Source organism: Pempheris klunzingeri, chromosome 1, assembly GCF_042242105.1.
Source record: "Pempheris klunzingeri isolate RE-2024b chromosome 1, fPemKlu1.hap1, whole genome shotgun sequence".
Lineage (NCBI taxonomy): Eukaryota > Metazoa > Chordata > Actinopteri > Acropomatiformes > Pempheridae > Pempheris > Pempheris klunzingeri.
Window position 1 is genome coordinate 32,877,898 of NC_092012.1, and position 23,713 is coordinate 32,901,610.

The 23,713-nt window shown below is 42.7% G+C and overlaps 1 protein-coding gene across 1 annotated transcript in view; it reads left to right on the forward strand.

Annotated features, from left to right (window-relative positions):
* itfg1 (integrin alpha FG-GAP repeat containing 1) overlaps window positions 1-23,713 on the forward strand; it is a 116,718-nt gene that overhangs the window by 82,775 nt on the left and 10,230 nt on the right. Inside the window, exons 13-15 of the mRNA XM_070842417.1 lie at window positions 5,017-5,060; window positions 7,793-7,871; window positions 22,377-22,501. Coding sequence (XP_070698518.1) covers window positions 5,017-5,060; window positions 7,793-7,871; window positions 22,377-22,501 — 248 coding nt within the window. The remainder of the gene's footprint in view (window positions 1-5,016; window positions 5,061-7,792; window positions 7,872-22,376; window positions 22,502-23,713) is intronic.

Below are 23,713 nucleotides of genomic sequence, written 5' to 3' on the forward strand. Positions count from 1 at the left end.
CCACATCTGAATTAATTGCCACAGAACAAGATGCTGAGACATCACAGGGACATCTTGGTCGTTAGTTAGTTTTTTGGAAAACAAGTGTTCGCCCTCACAGTTTGTGACTGGACAGTGCGTATTTTCAACTGGCTGGATTAGAAGAAAATAAGTAGCTAATTGGGATGCACTAGTTAAATGTGTCTTGCACAGGCCAGTTCATCCCGTCTTTGGGGATGTTAGTTTCTTAGCGGGAGTCCAACACTAAAAGTGTAATCAACAGTGTGTAAGAACTACACAGCTGGTCCAATCCAGTCAACTGGAACTGGCCCAGTTTGCCCAGTTCAAACAGTTCAAACATCCTGATGTATATTTATACATGTAAAATATCTCCAGGCTTATGAATCACTGGATGTATATAATTATCTACCCTCTGCTTTAGGGTATGTGTCCTCCTTGAGATAGTGAACGTTTTCTGTTACAACATTGTGTGTATATATTCTCACACACTGTTTTTCCAGCGTTTCTCATGTCCACTGGCAGTTTTTCAGCAACACACTTACAACCACTCAGGACAGAACCAAAAAAAGGCACAAAGCATGCACATTTGCACACACTCTTCATGAAAACTTCTCACTGGCCGGCCCCCACACAGAACACACACACACACACACAGACCCACACAGAGTACACAGACCAGTTCATCCTCCACTTGATTAGGTTAGTCCTGTGAAGGAGCTGCCATCAGTCTTAATATTACTCTAGAAAATAGGCTCGCTCAGTCCCACAGAGGCTGTATAGGCTGTACGGTATGTGTGTGTTTGAGAGAGAGAGTGACAGAGAGACAGAGAGACAGAGAGAGAGAGAGAGAGTGTTATATTGGCAAGAGACAAAATCTGCTCCCGACAGGATATGTAAGAGCTATTCCAGGGATTTTGTTTTGGCCATGGAGGAGCTGTTACGTACTTGTTACATGTCAACCAAGGATTGAAGTATGGTGAACAAAGTGGCCTCACAGTAGAAACACCTGATTTGAGCTCTCTCTCTCTCTCTCTCTCTCTCTCTCTCTCTCTCTCTCTCTCATAAGTGTAGTGACAGACTTGCCTACACAGACTCACCCACCCCGACACAGACTCGTCTACTTGGAGCGACGGCATGCCCATTGAGTCGTGAAGGACTTCTGCATTCATGCAGTCGGCTTCTTTTCTCTCTCTTTCTCTTTTTCAGTTTATGCATCAGTGAATTTGTGTCATGAAATTCATAATGTGGCATTGTGTGTCCTCACTGATTAAATGTACTATTTTTTTTCTATTGCCACTGATACCTTACATTCTAAGTGTTCGGTGGATTTGTGAAAACCTCAGACTGAAAGTGCCTCCTTTTGGGTTTTGATGTAGACTTTATTGGGGGGGGGGGGGGTTTGTACATTTGACAGGAAATAAAAAAAGAAGAAAAAGAGTTTGGCATGAGGCAAGGGTGCGCTGACAGTGTTATTTCCATCAAGTGCCGAGTGTGATTTAGCTTTATTACATCTACACTGGAAATTAAAATGTCACTAAAATCTGACATTTCATTTTCCATCACCAAAACCCACTTTGCCATGCACATCAGTTCCTCACAAACGTGTCCTCATCTCACTTGTTTAACAATAAGAGGGTGTGCTGACAATCAGTTTGTGATGTACAGTCTATTTGTAATCAAGCTGCCTGACAGTGTTTGTTCCTCTTGGTGCTTCCGTACTCCATCTTTCTCTTTCCCATGGTGTTTTGTGATGTAGGGCAGCAGCCGGATTAACACTAACAATGGCTAGCTTTTTTTACACACTTCTACTTCTTCTTAACTGACCCATTAAGCACACAGGCATAAAGAAAGAAAACTGCTTCGGTGAAAATTGTTATTCCCCAGTGTGTGAGAATATTTGGTGTGCTGCTAAATGAATCAGAAAGAATGCAACACGCTAAAGTTGTTGCGCTGAACAAATTGCTGAGATTGTGCAGTCTGAGGTGTGTCCCTTTCCAGTCTTTGTCTTATGTCCTATGTTCTCAGTCCTGATAATCCCAAATGAGACTGACTTCAAACTAATGACAGTCTAATCCTCTGCATTATGGATTTACAGTGTCAGTGACAGTGGTGCCTGTAGCCTGACCCCAAACAGCATGAAATTCAAACAAGCAATGAATAGTCCAGTGGCTATGATTTATTGATCATCTGTGTCCTTCACAGATGACTTTGGTCCAAAGCCTGTGATGTGTTGATGTGGTGTTTGCTCAGAGCTGATGTGCGGTATAATTACACTCTCTGACCACTGCACTAGGTGCACTAGGTGAGACCTCCACTGGCACTCCTGAAGACTTTCATCGCCAAACAACCTAATGATTTTTCTAGCTTCATTCAGCATTAATCAACTTCACTCTTGAATGGCACTGAAATAGTCAGAAACAGCCATGAGCTTTGGGAGCAAAGTTATTTCATAGGTTACAGATTTCTCTCTCACATGTATCACCACAGTGAGTAAATACGTAGACTTTACTAACATTTTTACAGTCACATGAAATAATGGCGTGAGGTCGTTGGTTTTGATATCCTTAACCCGAAAAACATTAAGTCGCCTCCAGTGTTGCAAACAAGCGCTGACAGTTTTCTAGTATTCCTATGTGATTTCTGAATATGTTTTCAAAAGCAGTTTTAAATGACAGCATAACAAAGGCCTTAATAAGAGATCTAAGTGGTTTTTTTCCCTGATAATATTTATTTTCTAACTGAAATCTGTTTTGCAAGGACGTTAAGTAGCCGCTGATATGCATGTGTGGTCAGTTAGGGTCAAGGAACACACGTTTGTCTTTGATGGGCGCTCCATCTGAATTCTGCTTCAGGCATATATTTAATAAGCTTGTGAACTTCAAAGCAGCAAATTTGCCTTTGCCACACGTACGCCATTTCTTTTTAAATCAGTGCTTTAAAAAACTCTTGTTTGTTCACACAAAGCGATGTCAGAAGGGATCCCATCGGATCAGAGCGCCACAAAATGGTGCAATGCAGTGTTCAACCCTGGACCACGGCTGCATTTACATACAACATTTGCAAAATTAGTCGCACGTTGTTTGGTTAATCCAGTGCTAGCATGTCATGTTATTATCAAGTTACAGTGACTCTGTGCTAAGGCACGGTGGTGCTTTGAGCTAAAAGCTAACATCAGCATGCTAACATGCTCACAATGACAATGGCAACATGCTGATGTTCATCTTCTTAGTTTAGCATGTTAGCATACTAAGATTTGCTGATTAGCACTAAACATAGAGTACAGTTGAGGCTGATGGGAACAGCATCTATCTTTTGCAGGGATGTGGTCATAACCAAAGTACTACTAGTATGTTTTTGACATTTTAATCACAACAACTCACGGTGGCACTAAACTAAAAGTCAGGTGATCGCCAAAGTCAGTGAGATCAACCCAATAATTGTTGAACAGTGGATAGGCAGACGTTGCCATCCTAAGTCCCTAAAAGATGTGTTATGAAGTTTGAAAGATTAATAATGAAAACAGAGGCTGTCTGTATTTACATTTGCATTTTTAATGTTTTAGTGCCTTCTCTCTACTTTTTTGTCTTTTTTTCCTTGTTTTAAATTTATCTTAATCCTTGCTTTTGTTTGGCCTCACTGTGTTGCACTTTCACTTTGCTCCCTGGGTATCCTGTTTAGCTTTGTCTATACAAGCACTTTGGAAACTCTGTTTTTAAGGGTACTATATAAACTCTGAGTTATTATTATTGTTATTATTGATGTTGTAGATAGCCTTTACAGGTGCACAACACAGAGGAGGTTGAAGATTTGTGTGGTGTGATTAGCTTCCTTGGCTTCACAAGGTGTCCAAGTAGGAAAAAAAGAGACTCGTGTAACAAATAAAAACAGAGTGGGTTGTGTATTGACATAAGCGTCTCTCGGAGATGTTGTGAATTGGCAGATTTGTAGAAACAGAAGCATATTCGTTGCTTTAGACAACACTCCAGAAGCGTTTCAGAAAACACTGTTGCTGCCCTTTAGACCCACTGTACCAACCCCACATTTGTTAAAGCTTAATGATGTGCTGCACAGTTCTAAAGACAGTAGATGAAGGAATAGAGGAACCAAGGTACTGACTGAATGGAGGAAGTCAGAGAGATACACTTTGGGAGCTATAGACTAAAATGAGTTGTGATTGAATTAATTGATGAGTGATTCCTGCATGCAGGCTCATCTGGCGCCTGCCACTGTTAGACATTAGGCTACAGCTTTAGTGTTTGAAGAGCCTTTACATGAACTGAAAATCCTTACAAAATAATTACAGTGTTAGCTTTTGTAAGTCGGGGCTACTGTGATTTTCCCTTTGAATAGATGCATTGAGTTTGCCTGCCGTTTAGTACAACGCTGGGTGCAGACCTTATTAACAGGGTACTGGGCTTCAGCGTGACTCCATCAAGCAAATCAAGCCAACCTAGACCCTATTAGTATGCTAATAATGTCTCTTCTCTAATAACTGATTAGCAATTCGGCAGATTTTGTCCTCTCTCCGCCTGTACACACAAATAAGTGAAATGCTCTCTTAGCATGCACATATAAATGCACAAGCGGCGTTAATAGTTTGCACATTTACTCTTTATGTTTTTCATTGCTGGCAATTCATTTATAACCCGCTCCCCTCCTTTCTTTGATTGTCTGCCACATTCAGCTAGCATGCAAAAATGATAATTAAATGGCATGAACTATAATGTGAATGTGAGGAAAGGTTGAGCACGATTAATATGAATTTGTTGTTGTTGTTGTTGTTGTTGTTTTCGCTGTCAGCCACAGTTGAACTCGAGCCGTTGTGTAAGACAAGTTTATTTCTCTAAGTGAGTTTGACTTGCTTGATGTGTGATACATGTTGATACAGTGGCCCCCGGGGCAGGGCAGCGGCACCACCACAGACAAGACTTGTTCCACAGCAGAGTGTGTTATTGTGCTGGACATGTAGCACATGCTGAGCAACATGTCTAACTCTGACGTCTCTGTCTTCCTCAGTGCTCAGCGGCCTCTGCTCCAATGACTGTCCAGAAGATGTCAAGGTAAGAAATCTGCCTTTGTTGGTCCATTTTCCTAATAACAGCATGAAAAAGTACTACACCTGTCTTAACCGCGTGTGCTGTCTGTACTCATTGCTCTTATCTTTCCATGTACGAATCTTTATTTACCTCCAAAGTCTGTACGTAGCAGTTTTTCAGCAGGAAGACAGAGATAGGCTGGAATATCCCCCCTGCTGGCCAGATTTCATGTCTATGGGGAGGCTCAACTTAATATTCAGGAAATTAGGGAAGAGGATTTGAATGGGTGATGTGTTTTTTAGCTCTAGGGCAGTATAAGCTCCGCTTTATATGTTAAGTGCTTATCTTTAATTCAGCCTGGAAGAAAACTGACAAAAAGCTCTACATTTTATGGGCGAATATAGCACCTGATTTCCACCAAGTAGCACCCCCCCCCATTCTGTTTTTTCTTAATTGAGACAAGTTACAGGCCTTCATAATAAGTAGCCCAAGCTTACTGTTCTGTATCTCATGTTTTCCCTGTGGTTGGTATTTTCCTATCAAACACACAGTTTATAAACCCTTACCAAATAAATGCCAAGGGTGCGTGTTTTCCAACTCTGGTATTTTTGGGGTTGTTGTTCGTTCAGGGGCACTTTAATAGTGTAGTCTCCACTGACACTGCTTTGAAGTAATCGTTTTAGAATAACGAGTATCCAGGTTCATACCTTCTGCCAACATTCTGGCAGTTTAAGAGGCGTCCAAGGCTTCATGTTGATGTGACAAGGCCAGACAGTGTTTATCAGTTTGATACATCCAAGCTTCAGCAAGGTTAGTGTCTGCCTTTCACCACGGCTCCAGCTTGACTTTAAGCTCCTTTTGTGGCTCTAGTTTGATTAACAAAGTTTTGTCATGAGTACAGATACCACAATGTTTAAATCCATAACAATCAAATAGAAAGAAATGCACGTAAACACATTTATCCTTTAATCAACCTTTAGAGCAGGCTATTGAAATCCTGATCAGACAAAGCAGTAAAAAAGTTCAGGTGGAACTAGTTGCTTCAGATTGAGTGAGAACATGAGTTACAGTCCAGGAAGGCCAGTCACATTAATAGCTCATCATTTGACGAATGTTCAGATACCTAAATAGTAGAGAGTACAATGAAGGGAGATTTTATAAACCACTTCAGCAATTATTCTGTCTTCTGTCTCAGCAATAACGAGGTGAACGGTAGAAATATTCCATTTCTGCTCCAAGGTAATCTTCCATGAATGTTCCCTCGCATGTATTTGACTCGACAACGCTGTGCGTTTCCACGGGACGTTGTATTGCTTTGTTGGAGAAAGGTGAGCAAGGTTCAACTGTTGTGTCAGATGTCAGATTTCTGTATGTTTGTTTTTGTCGGAGCAATCTGCATCGGCATCCTACTTTTTCCAACACGCTCAGGCTACGTTCAGTGCTGATGTCGGCTTCCCCTCAGCCGTACTCAGTCTGCTACAAGGTCCCTCATTAGGGACTGAAAAATGGATTAAAAAACCTAGAGTTTAAATTAGCAAAGCAACATAATGTCAACAATGTTCTACTCTTTTACATTTTCTAATGGTCGTAGCTGCGTCGGGGGGGCCAGCTCACCAAACCAGGAGGGTCGACCACTCTGAATTGACCCATACAAAGTGACCCGCGACATGTGACCCGCATCGCTGTGTCAGTCTGAATGGGGTGCATGGTTTTGTATTGAAGACACACCATGAGCTCTTAAACCATAAAGCCCTTTTGGAGTTAAATGTAGCCATCAATTTATGGAGGAGTTAGCTCTAAGCACCTTTTCTTTATCCCAAAGAGCTCACGTCTGATGACCACGTGTGGGCGGACAGATAAACCTGACTGAAACACAGCGGCCAAGCATCCCTCCTTATACAACCTCTCAGCAGTGGAAAGCCCTTCGCAAAACACATTAGCTTTGACATCAACAAGAGGCTGCTAGTATTAGAGTTGTTTTGGTTTTCTGTCTGTCTGCTCTTCCACCCGCTTGTTGTCTAACTGAAAGCTATGATGAATGCAGTAGACGAGTGAAGCTCGCGGCTGTTTCTACTCCTCTCCTCTCCCATCCATCACCCCCTCTATCTTTTCATTTCACTCTGCCGCTCCTCTTCTTCTTAGTCACACCTCTCTCCCTCTGTTTTTCTTTGAGCCCACTAATCTGCTCCTCCGTGGCTCTCTCATCTCTCTCTCCCTTTCTGTCTCTTTCTTTTTTTGACCTCATTTCTATTCCTCCCTTACCCGACTGCTTAGTGTCACAGCATAAAAGGCCAAGTCTCTCTTTCAGTGTGTATGTTTGCCAGTGTAACAGGCTCGTGATTAGCTGATGCAAAGCGAAGGACGGCTCGACAGATCTCTTCATTAGTTGTCATCCTTTCATAATGAAGAGATAAGACAACCCCTCTGTATCCGCCCACACAGGCGCACAAACACGCAGCCGTCACACTCGTTTATGCTCTGTCAGATTCAAGCCAGCTAGGTCAGACATTTGTCGTGTCACCTAGCGAAAATAAAAACTAAAAACTGCTCAAGGTCGCTGTGGTGACAAAATGCATGTCTATCTTTCTGCCTACTCTCTCTCTTGTCTCTCTGCATTTCTGTTTCACTCCTCCCTGCTTGTGTCTCCTGGCCTCTGTTGCCCTCGCTGACAGACAGCTGATGTGAAAAGAGAATTGCAACATGTCAAAATTTGGCAGTTTTTTTTTATATTTGTGTTTGCATGTGTGCTTTTGCAGCCTTTTGGTGTCAACCAGCCCGGCCCCTACGTCATGTACACCACCGTGGACTCCAATGGCTACCTGAAAAATGCCTCAGGTAAGCACTTTCTTGCTATTAATAAATCCTTGGTTGCTTTCACTTCTTACGCTAAACTGCCCTCTTCAACGACAGAGAAAAGCCAGAAACATTTACAAGCGTTTATTTTTCTGAAAATATCTTTGCCTGAGCTTTCATACGTCCACGTCAGGTTTATTAATAACATACCCTCCCAACAATGACAGCTGTCTTTAGTCTGGCTAAACACCACAGGGTTTGTTTTTGGATGGGTTTGAGAAAGCAGAGAATGAGGAAAAGAGAGGCCCATTGATTTTATTTTCTTGCTTTCGTTCTTTTATAAATGAGAAAATTGGTCTGTGTGCCTCAAAGACAAAGGCTGAAGCAGAGAGGGCAGCTAAAGAAAAGGCAAAAACAAGGTCCTTCCACACGCTGCTGTAACTGAAGGGAAAATGAATCAGTTTGATAAGGCTGTAATGCTCTCTCCTCGATGCTTCTGGGGTGTGTGCTCAGTTCACATTATTCTATCTTCATTTTAAAATAATTATAGGGCTTGTTAGACTCTGAATGACTTTGTTTTTCCCATACCTCTTTAGATGTCGGCCTCACCCGCATGTGTATTTTCTAAAATGCTGTAATAAATCTAAATTGTTAAATTGTCACTGGAAAATTAATATTCAATTATTGCCTGTCAGGACTCACTTTTATACGATGAGTCCAAGTTTTCCAGCACTATTAATCAAATATTGATCCTGAAGTTACCGCAGTGGCACAGTCTAAGGTACAGATACAGTGTTCTCATAGTCTCTGCTATAGCAGAAAAATACTGTGAAAGCTTGCAAAAGGCTGGAGACCTTTTGGCCTCTGAAGTTTCTCCCACTGCAAAGCATCACTTAAGAAACTGTGACTTCCTCACTTTTTCTTCTCACATAAGTCCAAGGTACATATCCACACAAGATTTGTGGTTACGTTTCCTTTCGCATCACTGAATCACCTGCAGCCCTCTTATTCGTTACTACAGAGAGGTCAGAGGTCACAAGGGATGATGATGATGGTGAGGATCGCTATTATACATGGAATGACAACAGTGCGGACAGAATGATCAACTGAATTCCTTTGACTCAAACAGCTCCACTTCAAAGGCCCACTGCCTTCTGTGTTTTTGGTCTTGTCTTGTCAACATCTGGCCATGTTCTGCACTTTTAGGAGCACAAAAGGTACCACACTGTAGGTGGGAGGTTGTGGTCACATTTCACCCTCTCAGGGTGAATTTCCTGAATGTCAACTGAAAACTCTGTGACTCTGATACAGATTGTGAAGTTGTAACCTGTAGGGTCTTCATAGGATGAGACATTTCTGCAGTCCTGGGGCTGATGAGCACAACTGTACCCTGCTACCTCAGACTAATAAGGACAGAACGATAGAGGGTGATACCGTGATGGGTAGAAAGATGAGACAAGACATTGAGGACAGCAGAGCTGTACCATATTAGCTGCAGTTAACCTAGTTGATATTACATTGTGGAAAGGACACAGGGCTGGATGAGGACAAGATGCACTGACAGCCTGGGGTCAGAGATATATATAGTCCATGTGTGTGTGTGCATGTTCCTGTGTGCAGTTTAATCCCACTTTGTCAGATTTCATTGTTTGATGGATCTGTTGGCACAGTTGGAGTATATACATATTTAAAGAATGAGTAGACAGATGACAGTCTAACATCATTATTATTTCACCACCATTAGACCGCTATAAACCCCTGGCTACAAGATAGCACTAAAACTAATCTTCCAATGGCTGCAGACCTTTCAATTAGGTGCTCCGTGTCCAAGCCCAAAACACTGAGTGGGAAAAACATTAGCAGTGGCCATCCTGTATTCAGTTGTCTTAAAGCGTGACGAGACCCACAGTTTTATTCCCTCTCCACACACTCCACTGCTTTAGAATATGCAGTTACATGGGCACAGATAGAAACAATGGAGAGGGAGTGAGAGCGGGGTGGAGGAGAGGGTAGGAGGGGAGAGGGTATCACCACCTGCACCCACGCCTGCTGCAGAGAGGATGGAGAGTGATGTAGAATCCCACTGAATGTGGAGGCAGTGGCAGTTTTAAAGTCCTACTAAATGCTGAAAACTCCTGTAATATTTGTGTTTTTTTTGATACTTGAATTACTTTGAATTGCATTTATCTCATTGCGAAACCGTGAGTATTAATACGTAACCTCCACTCTTACGGGAAGGCTTAGATGTTTTAACCTGGCCGCAGGGATTTCCTCCATTTTATCCAGAGGGCCATTAGTGAGGGTGGCTTGTTAGCAATCAGCCAATCCGTCCCAAAAGTGTTGGCTGCGGCTGAGGTCGGCACTGTGTGCAGGGTTTATCTTTTCATGAACCTGCCTTTGTGCGTGGAGGTATTAACATGTTGAAACAGGAAAGGGTCTCCCTCAGACTGTTGCTACAAATCTAGAAGCACAATATTGTCTAAAATATCATTGAATGATTTTGCAGTTGTGTTTTACATTTTCCTTGAAGTGATGTTGTCAATATTTTTATAATAACAATATAACACTATGACTATGACACTATGACAGCAGTTGCTCGTGCTGATGAACCGACAGAGAATGATCACCTGAACCTGCAGCTCTGCAGAGTTTTATAGTGAGTTTCAGCTCATTGGCCAACAGCTTCTAGCAGGAGTTGCTGGAGACCAAAAACCAAGCTAGAAGACTACGCAGACAAAGCTGTCCACATACTTCTGGTTATATACTATAGGTGAACTTAATTATGGCGTATTATGGAGGACTAGATGATGTCTAGACTTGGGCAGGTTGTGCAGTTGTAGGAACTCTGGAAACCAAATTATTGGCAAAACCAATTTTGACACAAAAATAGGAAAATCCCTCCCAGGCATTCCAAGAGGTTAAATGAGGCAGGATGGGGCATACTGCTGGGGTTGAAGAGTCATACTATTTTAAGTGTGAACCACCTGGTTTGAGTGTCTCCAATGACATTTGGAGCAGGGCATCGATGTTTCCTGTAACTCAAAAATTCCACACACGGACAAAAAGGTATTTTAATTTTCACCTGGATCCACTCGGTCCATCCAGTTCATTTGAAAAGCAGATGGTCTTGACATTTTGTCCACTCAGCCAGTACTTCTCTTTCTGGATCCCCAGACAGTGTCTTCACTTTCCTGGTTTGGTATATTTAGTAAGTAGAATCCCATTTATTTAACATTAGAAAACCCTGCATATTACAGTCTGCCCATCATAACTCCGGCTTATTTTTTCAGTGTGTGTTCGACTGGAGTGCAAAGAGAGAGGAGGAGAGCGAGAGTAGCCAAAGGCTTTGCCGGCACAACTCCCCAGACCCCTCATTTAACAGCAGCAAAGTGCTGCCAGGGAGCAGGCTGCCTGCGTGTGTGTGTGTGTATGTGTTTGTGTGTGTGTGTGTGGTGATTTAAAGTGTATTTATTCTGTAGCTTGTAGCTCGGGGAACAGCCAGCGAGGCTGCCAGCGATGAGCAATGATGGGGCTCACACAAACACACACACATACACACACGATGTCTGGGCCTCTCCACTGGGGCCCAACGATCTTCACTTACCCTTCACCCTCCTGAAAGGGAGAGGAGAGTGGAGAGGAAAGGAGAGATTATAATATGCTGAGAGACAGAGACAAGGCTGAATGGGATTCCTATGGAAAGAGAGGAAGAGTAGAAGAATGATGTAGGATGGAAATAACAGATAGTGCAAGTGGAGGAGGAGAGAGAGCTGAATGTTTATAAAAAGGGAGGGAAGTTGGTCAGAGGAGATCAGGATCTGGGAGGATGAAGACGGGAAAAGGGTGAGGTGTAATCTTAGTCTGGTAAAGTACCTGAAAAACACTCACACACACACACACACACACACACACACAGGCATATTACAGTGATAATGCCACCCTCTTATCTGAAAAGTAAAGGTCAACAGCAACACTGACAAGATTTCTCTCGTGTGTGTGTGTGTGTGTGTGTGTGTGTGTTTATGTAGGGCATGCATACAGTATGTGTGTCTGTTTCCCTAAGTTTGCACATATTTTTCAGTCTGTGTGCAGCATTTGTGTTCTGTGTGTTGGGCAGCATTTGTGCACACGCACATACCCTGGCATTTGTCTCTTCATGACCTTGTGTGGGTTGCATGTGTGTGTGTGTGTGTGTGTACATGGCAGACAGTGGTTTGCCATGCCCCTTACTAAGCAGGTTGGATGGATGAGCTTGGGCTGTGATTCTGACAACACCACACCTCATTATCAACTGACTCCTGCTGAGACAGGAAGGGAGGAAGGGGGTGTGGGGGACAGGTGGAGTGCTGGAGATGAATAGTTGAAGTTATTCATTAACAACCTTTTTATTTCTCTCTCTCTCACTCTGGACACTCTCGGAGACGCTGGGAAGGGAAAACACGGCGCTATGTTTCCCTCTGTGTTCCAGCTCGCGCACGGTCACCCAGCACCATTTATCTTTAGATGACAGGGGTGCAGTCTTATATGTAACAGTGGCAATATTAAGATTATAGCCAACAAACAAAACCAGCCCAGACAAGACAGGCTATTGATTTTGTTTTCACAACCTCAGATTTGATTTGACCTGTCCAGAAACAACATCCCCTCTGTTTACACATACATTTATCTAAGAAACAGTTGTCATCCACTGGGCTGGAAAAGATGAATTCCTTTTGTTAAAAGCAGCTCCACTGCTTTAAATTTATCAGGCATATTGATGCCAGACTGTTGTCACCTTTTAATTTGGTTGTCCTCTGACTCACAGGACAGGAAAATGATTTAGCCTCATTTTAAAGCTAACAGAAGAGGAAAACGTTATGCTGAACGATGACAGCGTAGAGTTGAAACATCAAGTATGGTGTGATACTTTTTGAACCCTCCTCATTCCAGTATCCCCACATCAAAGCTGGTTTCGAATCCAAACACCAGGGGCACTACCTCGCATTTCTTCCAGCTGTTAGAACCGTTCATGCCACAGTATGCACACTTTTTCTGGAAAGTTGTGGATAATAGTTATTTTATAAACTGCTTTTCAAAGTATTGAAAGCCACCCATAAATCAGTCAGTAGTTGTGCTGTGGGATAAAACGGCGCCCACACTGTGTTTTCAGTATCTTTTCTCTCATGAAGTGTTGTGTGGTTTGTCAAAATACAGGATTTCGTTTTTTAATTCGATGAATTATCCCTCCCATAAGTCACTCCTGTATTATTTGTTTTCCAGCTATTATCATTGCCAACAGTCTGTCATTACATTAGATTCTTGCAGCCCAACATATTTGGCTGTTAGTGCCACCGAGCTGCAAGTTGAATTAGATGAATGATGTCGTAACACTAACAGGAGTTTAAAAAAAAAAAGAATAGTAACAACTCTGGGTTAGTTAGCAGTGTCCAGACAGGCCGAGAGCATCTGTGGTGCCAAAAATTATTACGCAGAGAGGGAACAGATGAGAAAGGAAGGGAGGGAGGACATCTGAGAGAGAAGTGACTGGAAGAGGGAGGACAGAGAGAGACGGACAGAGAAAAGAGTGAGCGCTCATAGGGAGGAGAATCATAACAGGCCCCAGATCAATGTGGAGCTCTCTGCAGACTGTCCAATTAGGCTAATGAGTTCAGGGGATTAGCAACGGCTCACTCACACACACACACACACACACACACACACTGATCGCACATGCACAACCTTTAAAAACACATGTTAACCTGAAGCAGCTCATCCACAAACATACTAATCCTATCTTAACCTTTCAGACATTCAGAAGATGCAAAACAACATCGACGCAAATTGAAATGGAAAATCTTGTGTGGTCTGACTTGTGTTGCCTTTTGCCTTTTATGTTGCCACATCATGATGTTGCCTCATGCAGAAAAGCCACCCTATCGGGCCTGACGTCACACTGATCTATACCCGTTTTCAGAGACCTCAGCAGGTCAACAGAGAGTGTCACCCTATATTGAAACCAGTTTATTGCACAAAATTTGGACGATGGGCTTCAAACACACAGGTAGAATTCATGATGCGGGAGTGAGATAGGAGAGCGTTTGGATGAGAGAAATGAAAAGGGTTGGAAGCGGAGAAAATGAGAGGGTGCAGAGGACGGAGCTGAAAGCATAGAGTTGCCGAGAGTGAAAATGAGGGTGGAACAGAAGAGACAGATAGGAGATGGGAGGAGAGGAGCACGGAGAGATCAGAACAGAGGTGGGGAGAGGCGAAGGAAATATTGGAGTGGAAGGAAAAAAACTACTGGAGAGATAACCCTCTGCGCAGACATGGAGAATTACTATTGATCAGGCTTAGCATGCTTTTTCTCTTCCCTGTTTTTCACTCCTTCATCTCCCTTCTCCATCCCTTCTCTTTTTTTCTGCTTCACATCCCTCCTCTCACTTTCATCTGTGTCTCTCTTCTCTTTCACTCCTCGCCCTTTAATCTCTCTCGTCTGTAGCCAGTTTCTAGATACCATAAATTGTCAGGAGACTTGAACTTTTAATTTGTCAACGTTGATGTCTGTCTGGCTGTTGATCTGCCAGCCTCCAAATAGCCCTGGGTTTAAATGAATGGACTGCTTGAGTCTTAATGTATGACATGCTTTATCACAGTGAAACTAATCTAAAGACATTAAAATGTCTAGCAGTCAGTTTGTCCAAGGATTCATTCTCCCCAGCTTGTTTGTCGGAGAGTTTTTTTATACGGATTTCTGTCTGTTGGTCCAGACTGCAATATCTCATTACATTAAATTTGGTACCCCTGCTGATGTCATACTGAGGGTGAGCTGTAATAACTATGGTGATCCACAGACTTTCCATCATTAGGTTAAAATGTAAAACTTATGTGTGCTTGAATGACATTTCCAGCCTCAGCTGTACTTTGTGTTTAATGCTAATAAGCTAATCTTAGATGGCCAACATGGTGGTAATTATACAGGTTTTCTATTGTAACGCAGAAATTGAACCCACCTTTTCACTACGTCATGTAGGTTTGACAATCTCGGGTGCACCTGTACTTATGGAAACAAATCATTTCAAACACGCCCAACGCTTCCTAAGAAAATATCTTGTTTAGCTCACTGTTTCTGCTCCTTCTGCCGGGTCAGTTGTCATTCCAAATGATTTGATGTGTTTCAGCATAAACTCACTCCACTGAAAACTCACTTGGTTTTATCTGTTAGTTGGGGAATAGAAGCATTAATCAGTGCTTCTACTCTAAGCGAATCCACAAGAAGTGCACAGCTCACAATGCTATAAAAGTCTCTCACTAACATAACTGAAGAGCACAAGCTCACAGTGTGCTCTTTTAGATAATTAGATAATTTCCTAAAACTTTATGAACTTGCACATTTGGAACATTTAGTTGAATTTTCATCAGTTCTGACTTGTTTGTTTTGTCTTGCAATTCTCATTATTTTCTGTTGCTTTGTAGTTTCAGTTGTTGCCGGTCTTTTATCTCTGAAATAGATATGAAAACAAAAGTGAGGTATAACATCAATGAATAGACATTTCATGGTCCAAGGACAGAACATTTGAAGGGGTGTAATTTATAGTGATCCTGCTATTTCCGTTAGGTTCTGAGTAAGGGCAAACGAGGGTGATGACAGCTGTCTTTAGGTCTGTTATCACACACACACACACACACACACACACACACACACACACACACTGTGTCACTTAGGCCGTTTTCTGGGCGCAGGTGTCAACATGCTTCAGTGCTGTAGTAGTGATAAGGAAAGAACAACTAGAAAGCCCTCCGGTGTCACCCACACACGCACGCTCTCACACTCACATATACTCGCTCTTTTCTCTCAAATCAATGTCTGGATCTCGACGCCATTGTTGGGCCACTGACGGGGGGCTCTTCAGGCAAGTCGGACTCTGGGCGTATGTGTGTGTGTCTGTGCACTCCTGTCCCTCGTGGCTACACCCTCCATCTCTGCAATTTGCTCCTTTTATCGCCATCAGGGGAGCAAATGGTTTCTATAGCGACAGGCACTAGACATTTTCTTTGAAAACATTTTTTTCTTTCAGTTTTGAAACCCTGGGGACACAGAGAGAGAGGGATGGAGAGAGGGAGAGGGAGAGAGAGAGGGAGAGAGAGGGGGAGAGAGAAGGTGTGCGTGAGTGCATGTGTCTGCACTGCAAGCCAATTATGTCAGATTTTCTTTCTTGATGCGTTGGTTTAGATCGTGTTAGCATACGCCCATTTCTAATTGTCCTATTCAGAGACCAGCAGATAATGTCTGTGTGTTAATTCTGTTTCTGAATTGTTATATTTTTAATTTTTTTTTTTGTCTCAAATTCCATATTTCCCGCAGTGCACACTTGACTCAGTTTCAGACTGATGCTAGATGTCACATTGTCACTCTGCATGTCTGCTCAGGTGGTAAAACCTCCAGACAGGACGAGGTTTTTCATGAGGATATGTGTCATAAGAACTTGGCAGATGGACACAGACACATTAACATGCTGTAGCTCCCTCAGAGGCATCCGTGTCCTCTCCCTGTCTGTCTATCTCTGTCGGATGTTTCTCACATCTCTTTTTCCATTTTGGCCTCTCATGCCCACAAGGAAGTAAAGTTTGTCTGCTTCAATATCAGGAGGAGAGTTTGTACCCCAAAATCCTTGTCATTGTCCTCGCTATCTGGCATTCTACTGAGAGAAAAGTGAGGAGCAATCATCTTCAGACAATCAGAATTTCACCGAGCGAGAAAAGCGCTTGTCCCACAAACTCCTGTAGGTAAAAATGAATGAACATTTCCTAAATCTAGATTCCATAATGCTGCATGTAAAATCATTTAATGTGCTGATGAACTGTTCTGAACTGGTTTCAACAAAGACTAGCATACAGGAGTGTGCAACAATTTGAGATCGAGGCAGAGCAGAGTCACAGGATTCAAGGGTATCTGCGGTAGAAAAAAAATTGTGTGTGAATGAAAGCCATCAGACAAGCGTTGTCAGGGCTGTGGAGTGTGTTCATCCAAGACTGAAAACAGAACAGGAATCCTCAACTCCAAATAATAATGGAGTTTTCTTTAGCCCCACGTGTAGTAGTCCTGTGTGGTAGACACATTATTAGCAGTGATAGTATGTAGTAGAGGATAATAAGCCTACACAGGCTATCACCAGACCCTGTGAAATCTTGTCTTTGTATGTCTCCTCTATGGGTCCAGCGATCTCCAGGTCTTGAAAAAGCATTTAATTCAGTTTTCTCAATAATAGGCCGTATAATCTATCAAAGATTCTTAAGCATTTCCCTTACCTGCAGTAATGGTAGTATTCAAAGGGTCTTAAAGTCTTAAGTATAACCATACAGAAACCAGGTCCAGACCCAGTTCAACACAGCATTTTGATATTATTTATATAATATTATTTATTAATATATTTTAGAACACTAGAAGCTATAAATGTTTTTATTCCATGATGCCTTGTTGACCAGATAAGAAAATGGCCTCACCCATTCCAGCTTACCTTGGTATATATTCACTTCCTAATGCAAAGTCTCATTGTCTGTTGAATGAACGGCAGAGTGCAGATCTGTGCACTTGGGGCTACATTTTCAGAAAGTTTGAGGATTTGGTAGAAAAGAATGAAATGCTCAGATAGAGAAGAGCGGCTTCTCCTGCTTCATCGGGACCTTTAGAAAGGTTACAGCTCAGGTGTGTGTGTGTGTGTGTCTGTGTCTGTGTGTGTGTGTGTGTGTCTGTGTGTGTGTGTAATGGGGGTGGGGGTGTCCTGACTGTAATTCATAATATTGACAACATTAACTTGTTGGATGTGATGCATTCAGGGCACACGTGTGTGAAAACAAGATGTGTACAGAGACAGTCACACACACACACACACACACACACACACACACACACGCACACACACACTCACACACACACACACAGACCACTAGTTGCTGCTGTGAATCTGCTTTGTGTTCTAAGAGATGGATTGTAGTCTGTCAGTCATGTGTAAAGGGTAGAATTTCCTGCCAAGGCCTCCACTGGCTTTGCCATAGGGAGATAGGACAAAACACACACACACACACACACACACACACACACACACACACACAGACACTCTGATACACCACTCTGCATAATACCCTTTGCCAGCCTCCCAATGTTGTGAAATGGCTTTGCTCCAGCAGTGGCCATTTCCTAGCCAGTCTACACACACACCTCTCTCTCTCTCTCTCTCTCTCTCTCTCTCTCTCTCTCTCTCTCTCTCTCTCTCTCTCTCTCTGTCACACACACACAACACTCAGCAGACGCTAAGCCAAGCTCCCTCCCTGCAACGTAACCCTGCTTGATCCTCCATCAGACACACACACACACACACACACACACACACACTCAGACCCACTCCACCATGCTGAGTGGCCAAGTGCAAGCATTCCACATCTTGCCTACCGACAGGGAGCAGCAGTCTGTTAAAAACATCAAACCAAGTCCGGCTTAAAGGTCCAATCCCTTCAACAATCCAGTTCTGTCCGGCCCGGTGGACGAGGTTCTGTGTGGAGCACTGAGTGGCTGTGGACTGATCCAAAACAGCTTCGCCCGCTTAACCCATCTCAAAGCATCTTTGTAACACCCCTGCTCTTTCTTCTGTGGGATTGATTGGTGGATATCAGCTAGAAATGGCTTCACCGTAAAGGCCATTTTGTTTCGTGGTTACATGATATAAACAGGAGTCGGTGGAGATGTTTTGGTGAGCAGCAAACCTCGAGCCCTCATCTGGCTGCTGCTGCTGCTGGTTGGCCGACAGTTGTAGGTTCGCTCAAAGCCAGTAGCTGTTTTAACCTCACACCACACTTTTCTGGGAGTGAGCAGAAAGCTGGAATGCCAACAAAGATCGAGTTGTGATTGTTTCATTTTGGTTTCAATGCCGACCTTTACGGTGGGATGTGATGTGTTTTGTGCTGTGTTGATTTCTCAGGGCTCCAGCCAGCTTCAGGTCCAGTGTCATGCTGCATCATGGCCTTTCTTGTCTTACACTTGTTTTCGTTGCTCACTGTCAACTGGAGCTTCTTTATACTTTTACAGTTGCAGTTATAGTAGCATTTAGTCATGTTTTGGGGGTTTTGTGGGCTCTACTTGTAATTCAGGCCTTTATTTAAAAAAAAGGTGAAGTTTGGACTTGAATAAAAAGTATATATACAAAGTAAAATATAAACTGTTTTGACCTCCACAGTTTTCTCCTTGGTTCAGACAGCTCCCTGTGTGGTTTTGTTCCACAGTGATTAAATTATTCTGTCGGGCTGCGGATGTCGATGGCCAGGATATGACTTTTGTCATCTCCTGCAGATTCACAGCAGTGGAATGTGTGTGTTTTCATACAGTACATTAGAATACACACACTTCTTGGTCATCGTGTTTTCTTTATCAGGCTGCAAGTCACCTTGGAACAAGATTTAAGAATCTGCAGTGAGACTGCACTTGAGCACAACAGTGCTCTGAGATAAATGAGCTCATATTTAGCAGGTATGATGTTAACAATCATAGTTTAGTATGTTAGCATGCTGACACTGTGTCATTTAAGTCATTTTGCGTGTTGGATTTAGAGATATTTCACTGAATTGGTGAAACCTTTGACAGACCACTAATTTTTGAAATTCACCCTCTGGGCAGCCCGACTGTCTGTACCAAATTTCACTGCATAGTAGCATGGGAGACTTTTAATTGACTTGTGGTTATCCACAATCCAGTAGTTGTTATGTTATATGATATTTCAGTCTGGACCAAAGTGGTGGACCGTCTGACAGACTTCCCATCCCTAGAGCCACGCTGCTCATGCGGCTAAAAAGTTCTGGTAACTGTCTCCCTCTCTTCATCGTCCTTCTGTTTCAGTTAATTTACTAGATTATCATTAAAAATCATGAATGAAATCCCACATAATAGAACACAGCTTTCTGTTTTGCTGATATGGTACAATTCTCCTACTCTCTCTCTCTCTCTCACACACACACACACACACACACACACACACACACACATTCACCTCTCAGTAAATGTCACACTCACCAGGGTTCATCTTCAATGTCTTCAAAGCCAGGGCTTTGTACCACCCTGAACAAGTCAATGTCCATGAAACTGTGCCCAGCTCTTCCTAGAAACAGCCAATATTTCTGTCTCTCTCTCCTCCCTCTTTCGCTATCGGCGGTGTGCGATTAAGGCAATTATGCTTCCTCTTCACAACACTCCAACCCTGCTCTAAAAGGCCAGGAAAATAGAATACACAGAGTGCCAGCAACAGGGAAAATTAGAGCGATAAAGAGAGATGACTTTCTTTGGTAGAAGTTTGCACAAGTCGATGGGACCGTTCAGTGTTCAGTGACAGAATGTACATTATTGTATCATAACCTCCGCTGGTTTTACCAAAGCTAATTACTCACTTTCACTCACTTCTGATTAATTTCTAGCCCCACATGTGATGTTCACAGGGTAAATGCTTGCATTAAAAAAGTGAAATACTGAGCTGCAGTGAGGTCGACTGACCTGACGCAGGTTCAGCTGAGGTGGCCAGAAATGAACTGGATAAATCTTTTTTTTTTTTTTTTTTTACTGAACTGAGGTTAGGCATAGATTTAAAAAAAAAATAAAGAGAGAAACAAAGCTGTTGTGCACCTCTCGGCCTGCAATACGCAGTCCATCCACATTAGTTCTGATCACTGGCTGCCTCGAGGCTTTCTCTCGCTCTCCTTCCATCCCTCTCTCTCCCCTTCCCTCTCTTTGTTTACCATGTAGAGGTTGATTTATGTCGGCTGCACTTGGCAGAGTTGGGTGGCGTGGGCGAGATACAGCAGCTGAAGGGGAGAGAGAGGGGAGATGAGGAGGAGGGAGGAGAAGAGGGGGAGGCGAAATGAGTAAGGCCAAATCGGAGTGATGTACCGCGGGAGACGAGCAAGATGAGCAGAGAGGAGGAAACAAGAGAATAAGGGTTATATGAGAATAGTAAGTGGGGAGGATGGAGGAAGAGGAGGAGGGAGGTAGTGTGAGGAGACAGGGAGAGGTGTTGGAATGGCCTCAGGTGTCTCACTCTGATTTGTATCTTTTATGATGCTTCTTCATGTCTGAACACAAGGTCTCTCGCCGGCTTAATCGCTCCCATTGTACGTTTCTCCCTCATGCCTCTCATCATGTTTATGCACATTGTAGTCTTATCACTGACGGTCCTGGTCAGGACAGGTTAGGCTGGAGATGATTACATGGCATTACATTATATCATGGAAAACTTAAAGCATTCCTTTGGATAAGTCGGGCCGTTGTGGTTATGTTCACATGCACATCCGGCAATTCAATCGGTTGTATTGAGCAGAAAGTCATGAATAACAATGTGCGAAGCTTATGGGCTATCTCGTTCACACGCTACATGTGTAAGAGGGGCCACTTATATTTATGAGACAGATAGATAAATTGAATTGTGTTCTTTGTACAAAACAGATTGTTTTATTGAATTTATATTTATTAATGTATAAAAATAAAAAAACTACACAACAGGCAGAATAAGCTGGATGGGGGTGACTAGGGTCAGACCCCTTTGGGTGATTCACAAGACGCTTCCCACTCTGTTGAGAATGAGAGAAAAAAGAGTTACTCAAATAAGCAGGAAGAAGTAATGGCACTGTGCAGCCAGCAGTAGACAGAAATGTTGTCTTCAGAAGTGCTAAAGCAATCCTTAGTGTGCAGACTACAGCCGCTCCAGCAGCTCTGTGAGGCTGCGTCAGGCTGTAGCTGTGGTGCTTTGAGCTAAATGTGCTCATTAACATCCTGGAATAATGTTTAATGTGTTCACCGTGTTAATTTAGCATGTCAGCATTGTTTAGCATGTTAGGAATTTATTAGGAAGTTCTTACAACGTATGTGTGGACCAGACTTTATGGTAGTCTGTCCAATAGTTGTCAAGACATTTTACCATAGATGGTGGTGCTTAAGAATAAGTCAGGAGATCACTAAACTCAGTGCGAGGCATGGATGTGTGTGTCATTACAAATTGCAGAGACAGAGATACTTCAACAGAAAGGTGAATACTTTGACCTGCCAGTGGATTTATAGGAAAGTCAGGGGATCACCAAGCACATGAGGATTTATCCTCAGAGTGTCATGCATGTCTGTATTAAGTAGTTTTTCAGATGATTCACTGAAAACCAACAGTGTGATACTTATGGTGGCGCTAAAAGAAAAGTAAAGTGATCACCAGAATCAGTAGGATTCATCCTCTGGGGAGCATTATTGTCTGTACAACATTTCATGGTAATTGGATGGTAATCCGACCAATAGTAATAGGACCATTTGCACAATACCCTTTGACATCTTTTTTTTTTTTTATTCACACTTTTATATATTTATATTTTACTTTGTGTTTGAAGTGTATTCTTATTCTTATTCTTATTCTTTTGGAGCTGTGTGTAACAAAAAGCAATTTCCCCCTGGGGATTATTAAAGTAATTCTGATTCTGATTCTGATTCTGAGATAAGGGTCTTAGTGTGTTTATCCATTATATGATGTTTTTTCTCTGCCTTTCTTCCTGCAGCCGGTCAGCTGAGCCAGTCGGCTCACTTCTCCCTCCAGCTGCCCTACACCGTGCTGGGCCTCGGACGCAGCGCCAACTTCCTGGACCACCTTTTTGTCGGCATCCCCCGGCAGCCTGGAGAGACGGTGAGGACACATGAGAGAGTTATATTAGCTGGACACTAACTAACTTTAGGGGGGGGGGGCTTTTAGAGGTGTGTCTGAGACTTACAGCAGACAGAGGAAAGGAAGTAGGTGTGCTGAACAACTACAGTTTTAAAAGCCCTTCAACCCTCTGGATGTAAATTGCATCAAAATACTTGTTTCATGAAAAGTGTCTTGTATAATACCGCTCACATGCCTAATTAAGACATTTCCAAGCACCCTACCCTGAACTGAATGTAACTGAGTATGGCATGCGTGGCTGAGAGTGAGAGACAAGCAAAAACAGCCTTGGGATGTTAAGAACCAGAAAATCTTCCAAGAAAACTATCAAGTGTCAGACTAATTCATGGCAAGTGCAATTCAGGCACTTTTAAAGTCATAAGCAGCAAAATAGTTGTTTTCCCCTACCGCTCAGGCTTTATTTCATAATGGGCCGGATGTCACCCCCTTCTTCTGAGGACTCGGAGACTTCTTTGAAGGGTATTTTGAGGAGATCCAGAGGAGGGATTTCCCTCCATGTGTTTTCCTGTCAAATTACAAATGCTGAACAGAGACAGCAGCATCTCCGTAATCCCGGAGAAAACATTTAATGGTTGGTTGAGGGTGTTTTTTTTCTTATTCAATCAGCACTTACTTCAACAAAATGTGTGATAATTGCTGTTTACATCAATTGTCCAATGAGAGAAGCATATAACAAGAGTATGGTAGAGGAAAATAGTTTGTTGTTTTGTTTCTTTTTCTATTTTGGTTTTTGCTCGTGTATTTGTGGATCCTGTTAAACCTCTAAAACACAAGCAAATATTAATTTATTTTTGTTGCAGGATTTTCAGTTTTATTCATTTGAATTGTCACATTAGTCTAAGAATACATCAGTGAGCTCATGAGTGAAGTCTGCGTCATTAGAAAAAGTCCCATTTTGGCAAGGTACATTTGATGGCTCACCGATCTGTCCTCGCCTCGTCTCATGATTAAAGAGAAGGAGACAGTTTGGAAGTTGAATATCAAACAGGCAGTTGCTTTATATCAAATAGACTCCCACATCCTGCTTATGATTTACAGGATTATTGATGACATCACTGATTGGATTGATAAGGGTGCAAAGAGCTCCCTACCGGAACAGAAATATCAACTCACCCATCTTTACTTTGCACTTCAAACACGTCTTTGTTTAAACACCCTGAGAGTAGACGGCGT